General features: G+C 40.2%; 1 protein-coding gene across 1 annotated transcript in view; it reads right to left on the reverse strand.

Moving 5' to 3' along the window:
- The window catches only part of LOC109302303 (cilia- and flagella-associated protein 47-like), a 354,798-nt gene that overhangs the window by 147,201 nt on the left and 197,096 nt on the right, over positions 1-10,501 (reverse strand). The window contains exons 28-30 of the mRNA XM_019523865.1: positions 9,129-9,263; positions 6,207-6,426; positions 5,207-5,416 (exon numbers count right to left, since the gene is read on the reverse strand). Of these exons, the coding sequence (XP_019379410.1) occupies positions 5,207-5,416; positions 6,207-6,426; positions 9,129-9,263 (565 nt within the window). The remainder of the gene's footprint in view (positions 1-5,206; positions 5,417-6,206; positions 6,427-9,128; positions 9,264-10,501) is intronic.

Consider the following 10,501-nt stretch of genomic DNA (forward strand, 5'->3'; position numbering starts at 1 on the left):
CCCCCCCCCCCCCCCCCCCCCCCCCCGCATCTCCACACCAATTGGTTTCACCCTCAGACAAATGACAAAAATGAATGTCAAGATGATGATTGGATTTTTTTTTTTTATTGAGGATGGTATTGACATTATGTTTGTAATACACTGATTCTTCTCTATTAGGGTTATTACTGTAACAGTACATAACAAAACAGATGTCCCTCTGCATACACCAGGAAGTTGGCTCTATTGCAATCACATACTTGCAACAATCTGGTCAATATTTAGCTGAAATGGCTAAGTTTATTACAATTGCTGAGGTGAAATGAGCCAAGGAAACCTTGCAGCAAGACATCCTGGTATCCTGAACGTTGGCAACAGAGGTAAACTTTTTCGTGGAATGTTCAAAACTGATAAAGTCACCCTTCTTGTTGAACAGATTGGAAATCTGAATATTGGTATCAACCTCCTATGTGTAGTACACCAACCATAAAGTGACGAAAAGGAAGCTGAAGTCCATATGCTTCTATTCACAGGGTGGTCTCAGAAGCTTCAGCAAATTGAACATTTATTTCATGCCCTATGGGCATTACAGTGATACCAGTCAATTCTTAAATGACTCATTAGCTTTCAACTCCATAGTGTCTGTGAACATCTTACTATCACTGCTGTATATAGTTCCAACACCGCTAAGGTTAACTGCACATAATTGTTATGAACAACTTCTGGTTGTCCTTAATCATATCCAAACAACAATTATCATGATATTTGGTGACCTGTAAATGCACAGGAAGAAAAGGATAGCAATACCTAGACAAGAAAACAACTTTGAAGCAGAAGAACTGGAACAGGCAGAGTTTATTGGACATCGACCTTGCCAATGATATGTTAATATCTGACTTGTTTTTCCCAAAGATTTTCAAGCAGGCATGGCATGGCCTGGATGTTCTCTCAAGGGCTGTATTGATCAAGTCCTCATTAATAATCAGGAAAGGTCAATCATTACAGGTGTTGAATTTGACAATGACTATCAGTTTCTACTGATAAATTGCCACTTCACTTCAATGTCAACCAACAATAGTCCAATTTATTCAAAAGCTCTTGCTGTAGCTAAGCTATCAAATGGTCTTCAGTTCCATATTGTTCAAGGCTGTTGAGGCACAGAAACATAAATCTTGATTCCTTTTTCATCTAATAGGAATGGCATTGTTTCAATTAATGAATATGTACTATTGCCAGGTTGGTGCTGGGGCTATTATGGATGCTTCTTCAAACATCCATAATAGTTTAGAAAAGAGATATTCACAGTTGGCACTAAGGAAAACAAATAAAGCTACACTTTGGGTATTCCAAGGATACGTTTGTCAAAAGCAAAAGCAAAGGCTATACAGATTTGTCTTCAAAACATTTTGAAATTATTGTATTAGAAAGATAAGACATTCAGTTGATCTACAGAGGCAGCAACTAGACATGTTTTCCACAACTTTTAATTGCATTTGTAGTGAAAGGCAACCCTAACCCGCCAAGGAAAAAATGAGGATGGCAGCATTAGCCAGAATTTGCAATATCAGTAGTATTGATAGGAATATTACTTTTAAGACATTGTTCAATTGTTCACTGCCTACTGTCTCTCTTCCATTTGAAGAGAGGTGGGAAGTATCAGTAGAACCCCATTTTTTCAACCAAGAACAGATTCAAAATGTAGTCTACAAATTTATGTCTGGGAAGACATCATGAATTTGAACCATCAACCCTGCCTTGCTGAAGGCTGTCAAGAGCACTGTTATGCCACTACTGTATGGGCTATTCCATGCCATCTAGCATTCCATGAGAAGAAAGGTGCTACTCTGCCTCTAAGAAAAGATGATAAGGCTACATCTATGAAACCATATTATTATTGTTAGGTCCAAAAAAGTCTGTTTCCAGGTGAATCTCCTGTGTACTTCATAGCAGTGGCCAGGATCTTCAGTGCAGCATTAGTCCTAGTTCTTCCTTTATCAATGTGGTATTACCATATGTTACTGAAATCTATGATGACCCTGAATTTAGGACAAACCCCCTTCCCCCTCCCAATAATAAGATTCTATATATGCAAAATTTATAAATGAGTTATATATTTTAGGTATAGAATCTAATTATCAGAAGTTTGTCTTGAATTTGTCCCCCTCCCACTGCTACAGCAGGGGACATAGTTGGGGCGGCTGGGAGACGGGGATCAGGAGGAATACATTTGTAATGCAAGGAACCAAAAAAATACTGCCTTTGAAATAAACATACTGTAGTAAACTGCATTTAGGCAAGTTACTATGGGTACCTAGAGACTTGGGTCATCCAGCATTGATGCATTTTACCTATTTTACAAACTGCTGCAAGGTTCAGCACAGGTACTCCATAAACACACTTCTGAGCAGCACTTTGGCACCTAATCATATGTAGTATGAGTACTACATACACATACACAGAAAATTTTAGATTTAATATGTGTATATGTACATATACATTTAAAATTTTCTGTATTCCAAGCCACATTAGCCATAACAAATTCCAAACCCAAGAGAGTCAGTCCAGAACCATACATGGCCCTACTACCGGCAAGCATCCTCCACCCCCATCTGGGGCTTCTGATGTTTTCAAAACCTTTGGTGGGCATCCTACTTGCAGGTCCAAGCCTGGAGGCTTGGGGTTAAGATGCCCCCAAGTTTTGCTTGTTCTCAGCCATAAGGCCCCAGGGGCAAGCCAGGGAGGAGTCTCCCACGTCCATAAAGTGGGGTTAAAGGCAAGACCTTCCCACTCCAGCAGCTAAGTGGAAGGTTTACTATACATTACCTTGGCAGGTACTACCCATGCCAGGAGAGCAGTCTTCCCCAGTGGGACTAGGAAGACCACCTCCGTGGTCACGGTGTTTCCCTAGCCAGGTAAACATAGACTACACTTAATCTGAGCCGTCAAGAAGTACTACATATGAAGTATGCATGATATTAGTCCAAAGCCAAAAGGTTAATGATTTCTCATATAGTTCACTGAGTTGTGCCTCAGTAGAGTCAATAGTGTTTCAACCCATGGCAACCCACAGCCCAGCACTGCTCAGGATGTGTGTATATTCCAGATACCAGTCCACAAAGGATCTATATACTAATAAGCCTCCCTCCCCTCCCCCCATTCACAACTGGAACTGGGTGTTCTTGTCACATGTCCTGAGATCCTCCAAAAATTTATATGGAGGATCTCAGGAGCAACAGAGCCTCACATCTACATAAATGCCTAGCAACCATAAGCAAATATCTAAGGCTGGTGAAGAAACAAGTCATTAAAAACAGAAAAGGAAGGTGTTGCTCAGCTTTGGGAGTAAAGAGCAAGTTGAAATGTATTGAATGTAGTGGTTCACCATGAGTTGAAAAAGATTTGGTGCTGAAGGAGACTGTACACACTGGGCAACAGATCTTATTGAAATGGGCTGTACTAATCTATCCTTGTGGTAGGTTCCCATTAGCATTTTGGGCCTTTTGACTACAATCAAGCATTTCTGGCACCATGGGGAAGGTGTCAGGGTTGGCTCTGGCCCTCCCACTGCTGGCTTGGTATTGCAGTACCTCCAAGCCAAGTGCCAATTCCCTGTGGAGGGGAACACTCACCCATTGCTTTTTAAGGGCCAAAAAAAATAAATAAAAATAGTTCCCATCAGTATGTTTGCCCAATATTGGCCATGTGTTTTACAGACATGTTTAGTCCGAGCTGCATTCAATCAATTTCATAGTTGATTTCCATTACTGAGCAAATGCTGCTTCTGGCAGAAGTTTAACAATAGGCAATATATTAATTGAGGGAGGTTTTCTTGTATGCTAATACAATATGAAGGGCTTTTTTCCCCAAGCTGACTAGGAGGTAAAAAAAGCCTTGCCTTATATTTGAGAAAATACAGTATGTTTGACCAGCTTTTTGTGAAAATGAGTAAATGTAACAAGCTGTGTAAAACACTTTTTATAAACGTCCATCAAGCTTTTGATTGAGTGCTTGACTAAGTTTATAGAATCTACTGAAGCAACTCAGCCTCTCTGGGAAAATAAAGTATTGAAAGAACAGGTCTATAATGGAACAGAAATACTTGAATTAATGGCACATAAACAACACAATTTTCTATTTTTACAAAGCTTCATCTCGCAAACAACACTGCTTAGTACTGTGTGGCTGATGGATTAGGATAGTTATGCAAATATTACTAGATGGCCATGTATGGGTCCCAACAGATGCTAAAGAACACTGGACTGCATTTTTCAGTTCTTGCCATCTGTATCACAAGATTTTGACATCATCATGACAGGATAAGATTAGTAATGAGGATATTCACAGGTAAGCCACCCATTGGGATGGGTTCAGTTCTAGTATCTTTTCTTGGTATAGACATATTATTGACATGGAAACACAATGGATCAGCAAGCTATCCCATGATACAGTCAGTAACCTTAAGGTCAACAAAAGCTTCTCTGGCATGATAAAATGATCCGTGCCCAAGTCTGCAATGGTACACTCTACGGTAAGGGCTTACCTGTACTTTGATTTGATTTGCTTTCATGGCAGCTATATTCCTTTAGGATTTATTTGCCTTGAGCATGATGATAATGAACATAATCCTCTCTGCAGCTGCAGGTATAAGAACGGTATTGTCCTGGCTGAGCCAATTGATTGCCTCCCCTCAACCATCTATGCTATGAAATCCGCATTCTCCTTTCCCTTTGTAACCTTCAGGCTAGATTAGTACCATGAGCTCAACCTGGGGCTACACTTGATAACCTAGCTGCAGCTGGTTAGAACAAGAATGGAGGGTCATCAAGAGCATATAACTCCAGTGTTCCACAGTCTGCACTGGATTCCAGTGGTTTTCAGAGCACAATTTGAGGTGCTGGCTGACCTATGGTCTGGTCCCTATATACCCAAAGGATTCCCTTCATCATGATTCCTAAGGTCAGCAAAGAACAGGCTCTCCTGCAAGTACCATCAGTGCACCAAGTTCATTTGGGAAAAACAAATGGAAGGTTGTTCTCAGCAGAATACATCAGTAACAAGTTCACTGTACCTAATTATAAACAAAACTTTGATGACATGAGCAAAAAGTTACTGTCAAAATACAGTTCTAAAATAGCATATTATTCATCTGAAAAAGGTATCTGAACTACTAAAACAACAAGAGACATGTAAGCAATTAAGTATTTATCATTCATACATATATTCTTACTTGAGGAAAGTGAGCATTGTAGAATGCTGCCAGTGGAGCTGTACCACTCGCTCAAGAGGATCAGAGGGTAATGACTGACTTGTAGTAATTCCTGGTAATAGCTGTCCACTCAGATGGAGAAGCATGTCATAAATAGTCTTAGTGTCTTTGCCAAGATTTTGTTTAAAACCCTTTTCTTGGGATGAGGTCATCTGAACTTTACATATATCACTAAGGAAGGGAAAAACAACTCTATTTTTTTATTTACATAAAACAGACTTACATTAAAGCAATTATAGAACTGGCAGTGGTGAATTCCTTAATAAGTCATTTAGGAAAGAACAGAGGAATGCAGTATAAAATATGCAGTACTTTAGTTTTTATAGAGCTGTTATGATAACCCAGTATTTTTAAATTGGATAGACTACTAATAACCACTAAATTTATATTAGTCTTCACTTCCTGCCAAGTACAAATTAAAGTTCTGATTTTCACCAAGTTCATAAACCTGTATGCATTTATTTCCTAACTGCATAAGAAAGTGCCCCTTTCCTTATGTATTAGCAAAATAGCTAGGACCTGCTGAAGTGATTTAGCCAATGACTGAATGACGTGACATTTCAGGGATGATGACCAGGCCCTTTTCTTGGGAATGTGTTTGGTTTTATTTATATGTTAAGATTTTATAAAAAGCCTTTCTCTACTAAAACTGTAACATGCATGCATTATAGAGCATTCTCATTAAAAGGGACATACAGTAAGTCTCACCCACTTCAATTAGTTATTCATATACCAAAGATAACTTATTACATGGTATATAACATGGACACTCAAGATTGTCCAATTGCTATTACAAAATAGAGCTGCTTCTAAATACAATCTATATATAATGGTTTTTAGCCTATGCAATGATCATTTGTTAATATGAAATTGTTTAAAACTGCATCCAAAAAGGGTCAGATATAATACTTTATTCTGTAGAATTTTCCTAAGGAAGGTTTTTAATGAGAATTATGATTACCGTCTTAGTGAACAGGGAATAGAAATAGGATTCGGCCCCTTAGACCAGCCGAAGAGAGTAAACCAGTTCTGAACAGCAGTTAGGACTTTCTGAAAGAAGACAGATTCCACTCTATCCTCATCAGGAAAAAGAGATTGTTCAAATGTATTCTCTCTCCCCTTTCTTTGGCTGGCATCTTCATCATTCTTCTCCCTTCCATTTTCAAATGCATTTTCCAATTCTGAATAACATAAAAAACTATTCAAAAGATTTCCCACCATTTTCTAGTACCAAAACAGTATTTTTTAAAAATATAAATGTTGTTCATGCAGTAAGGGAATAAAATAAAATAAAATTTGACTTATATTTTCAATCCTGATACAAGTGAAAAGGATACAAGTTTTTGCAAACATAAAATAGATTTCTTTATTTTATCCTTATTTTAAAAAGCAAAACATTTTTATTGTACAACCAGGAAAAGTTAAATACAGACCATTCAAGCAAGACACACACATTTGTGCATAGTAATACTTCAGAAAGATTTTGATTTACAATCCAGGAAAGTTCCATATACCCCTCCTCCCTAATGGTATACTAATGCAAAATCAACCAATTCACTTTTTCACTTTGGAATAATATCAATAAGACTATTTCATATCTGCTTACTGCATATGGCTACTGAACTCCCCTACTTCCCTAAAAACCAGATGTAGCTGGTTTATATAGCATTGCTATATTGCACTGGTGCTCAACTTTTTGGCCCTGCAGGCTAAGTGGCACAAGATCAGAGTGCAGGTCAGATCAGACCCTGTCCACCAGGATCAGGTCCTCACTGTCTTGACTAGCACACAGCCTCCATCATGCCTCAAGAGTTGGGATCAAGGTCCCGTGCTGCCCTGTGTGCCAGACCTAGTACACAAGACCATAGCCTGTGAGTTTTCCCTGTGGACTAATGGAGAACTCTACAGCCCAGATGACATGGTGTTGGGGGCTAGATGTTGCATATTCTTATTTTGGTTCACATTTTGCATATTTTTACTTTGGTGCTTCAGAAAATCATTTGAAATGTGATAGCTGATGGCTAGAAAATGATATTTTGATGATTTGCTTTTAGAAATTGGCTTGTAGGCAGAATAGATATATATTAGAACAATAGTTCAGGGTAACAGCAAGGGTTAACTGGTTTCTTAAACGTCTGTTTGTGACAAAGTTTCACATTCTCAACCACTGTGTCTGAAGCTAGCAGACAAACAGGCTGGGAAATTGAAGACATCCAACACACTGTTCCCTGAAAAGCCATAAAGATACATAATAATGCTGACTCTGCAGCATTGGCATTAGGTCACAGTGACCAGCTGCAAAGCCCCTTGAATTTCAGGTTTTGGTGGACAGACCAAATTAGGAGATCGGGGATGCCCAAATTAAGACACTGATAAATGCCCAAATTAAGATGTATGCATATGATGGGTTTGTGGAAGCAAAGAAATATACTGACAGAACAGAAAGTATGACAAGCATAGGGAAACTAATAAATGGTACCCAAAAATGAAGACTCATCAGGAGGAAAAGAATACAGAAGGAAAGATTTTCAGAGCAGCAAGGGGGATCTGGAGGCCACCATGGAAGGACACACCACCAGCCTGTCTCCCCCACTCTGTTGGGAGGTGGAGAAGGTCCTGAGAGGAACCTGAGGCCACCATGGGCAGAGGACAAACCACAGGCCCATCTTGCCTACCCCATGGGGGGAGGGAGGGATGGGCCTCCACCCTTGAGCTCCAATCTGCTGATATCTGACATTCAAGAAAGAACCACAGGGTCAAGCTAGCATACTGGCTAGGCATAGCTTTCCCTCTGTGAGCCCTGGCCTGGTAAATAAGTAGAATCAGAGGGATTGTTTTGTTTGCTTTGCCTGCATTACTCTTATCTATCACTGTGTATCAATAAAATATGCCTATTATCAACTGAAAGAAATTCTGGTTGGTCTTAGGGTTTGGGTCTAGCTGGAACAGGGTATCTGGGTCATAAATCCAGTGCCAACAATTGCTAGTGACACGGTAATAGACATTTTCTTTGCTACACTACTTACTGCAGTGTTTCTTTAAATACAAGTATTTTATCATCATCATCTTAATCTTCATACTTCATAAATAATCCATTTATACTTTTCATATGAAGGATATAAATATCCACTGTGTAGTTTTTGTTTTGATGTACACTAGTTTTGATTTATATTAGTTTTAAATATGTTTAGGAAATCTTGTCATATGATTTAGTTAAAACCTTAAGTTAGCCACATGTGAAGTTCTACTACACTGTAAATGCATTTTGCACTGGGGAATATTCAGGAATTTCTAACTTTTAGAACTCGTTTGCACAATAACCTTACAAGGGGCCAATGCCTGTCTCTCATCTATAACGAATAGGACTTTACCTCTAATATCAGTGGAAGAGCTCCAGCCATGCAGTACTACCCAATGTGAATAAGAACATCATCCAAAATTTTCAACCAGTTGTTGGCACAATATCACCACACATCACAAATATAGTATTAGTTTACTAACTACAGCAGCTAATGTTCCTCTCTCAATCTTGCCTAGGAAATGGCTATCATTCTGAAAACAGTTATGTAAACAGGGAGTATTATTTTGTACAAACAAGACCCCTAGACGTGCTGTGTAATTTGTTAGCCTGATGTTTATCTCAAAGAAATTTCAGCAAGACAGGAAAGTCCAATATGTATTCTCCCTTCCAGGCATCAGTCTCCGGCTAAGGCAGTACAGGCTAGTTTCCTAAATAGTCACAGGCTACATACATACAAAAAGTTTTGGGCAAAATAAAAGAAACATTCCTAAGAAAAGTCTTTCATATAAGCATTAAAATAATGAGCAGAAAAACTGTAGTGAGAACTACATGTATACAGATAGACATTCAGTGTCATTGTACCTGAAGGGGAATCTTCATAGGTTGAGCTAGTAATTGCGCCAAAGGAACTGGAGGAGGTACTGTGGGAAACTGATCCTGGATCATAACAGGGATGCAAAATAGTTTCTGCACTGTTGTGTGTTATCCCATTGTGGTCTACAAAATACAGAATTTTGGGTAGTTTAATATTAAGGTACAATAAAATGCAAATTGCCAGGCACTTATTAGCAGTTTACAAACATAGTTAGCTGCTATTAAACCTTTGTTTCTTTTGTGGTTCAGTTAAACCGTCAAATAACAGAACTGCCTGTGCCAAAGGTAAACACCTCACTTCTCTAAAAAGTAACTGAAAAAACTGCCTGCAATTTTCTTCACTACCTGTATGCTCTACCTCTTGTACCTCCACACCTCCTAAGGAAGCCATCAAGGAATTGTCCTAGCTCTAGACTCCTAAGCCCAGAAAAATACTAGGCTTGTTGGGGGAAGGGGGACGATGAGGGCGGAGGAAGCCTTGGACCACTAAACCAAGCGGCACCCACAAGCACAGCCCAACCTAGGCCAACGAGCAGAACAAATACCCAGATAAGCAACAGGGGCCAGGGCAATGCTGAGATTAGGGGGCCAGTGCACACATCTTCAGGAAGCCTCAAATGCCTCTACACAAACGCTCGTAGTATGGGAAACAAGCAGGAGGAACTTACCTCCTGCTAGCTGACACCAACCCAGACACAGTGGGACTCACTGAAACATGGTAGGACCCAATGCACGACTGGGTGGTGAATATCAAGGGCTATAGACTGTACAGGAGGGACAGGACAGGGAGGAAAAGTAGGGGTGTGGTGCTCTACATTAAGGAGGAATACACATCCTCATCAAGTAGCACAGGGTCAGAGGAGGGGCACACGGAAGCGCTCTGGGTTAGAATACAAGACAGGCAAGGGGAAAGAGACTTAATGGTGGGGGTCTACTACAGACCACCCAACCAAGGGGAAGAGCTGGACCAGGAATTCTTCAGTCAGCTTACAAACGTAGTTAGGTCAAAAGACATGGTCATCATGGGTGACCTGAACTTTCCAGACATCTGCTGGGAAGAGCAGTCAGCCACGTCTGACTGCTCATGTAGGTTCCTAGCCAAAATGCAGGACCTACATCTAACCCAGGAGGTGCACAGCCCCACCAGGGAGACACCCTATTGGACCTGGTGCTGGCCACAGGCGACGACCTGGTGAGGGCACTGCAGGTGCTAGACCACCTGGGCGACAGCAATCATCGCCTGCTGGAATTCACCATCCAGCGCAAGGTGGCAAAGGCCTACAGCAAGGCAGCAGCCCTAGATTTCAGGAAAGCAGACTTCAATGAGCTAAGGAGAATAGTTGGAGAAGCACTGAGGTCCT

The sequence above is a fragment of the Gavialis gangeticus genome, unplaced genomic scaffold (assembly GCF_001723915.1).
Source record: "Gavialis gangeticus isolate Ggan-Ray unplaced genomic scaffold, GavGan_comp1, whole genome shotgun sequence".
NCBI lineage: Eukaryota > Metazoa > Chordata > Crocodylia > Gavialidae > Gavialis > Gavialis gangeticus.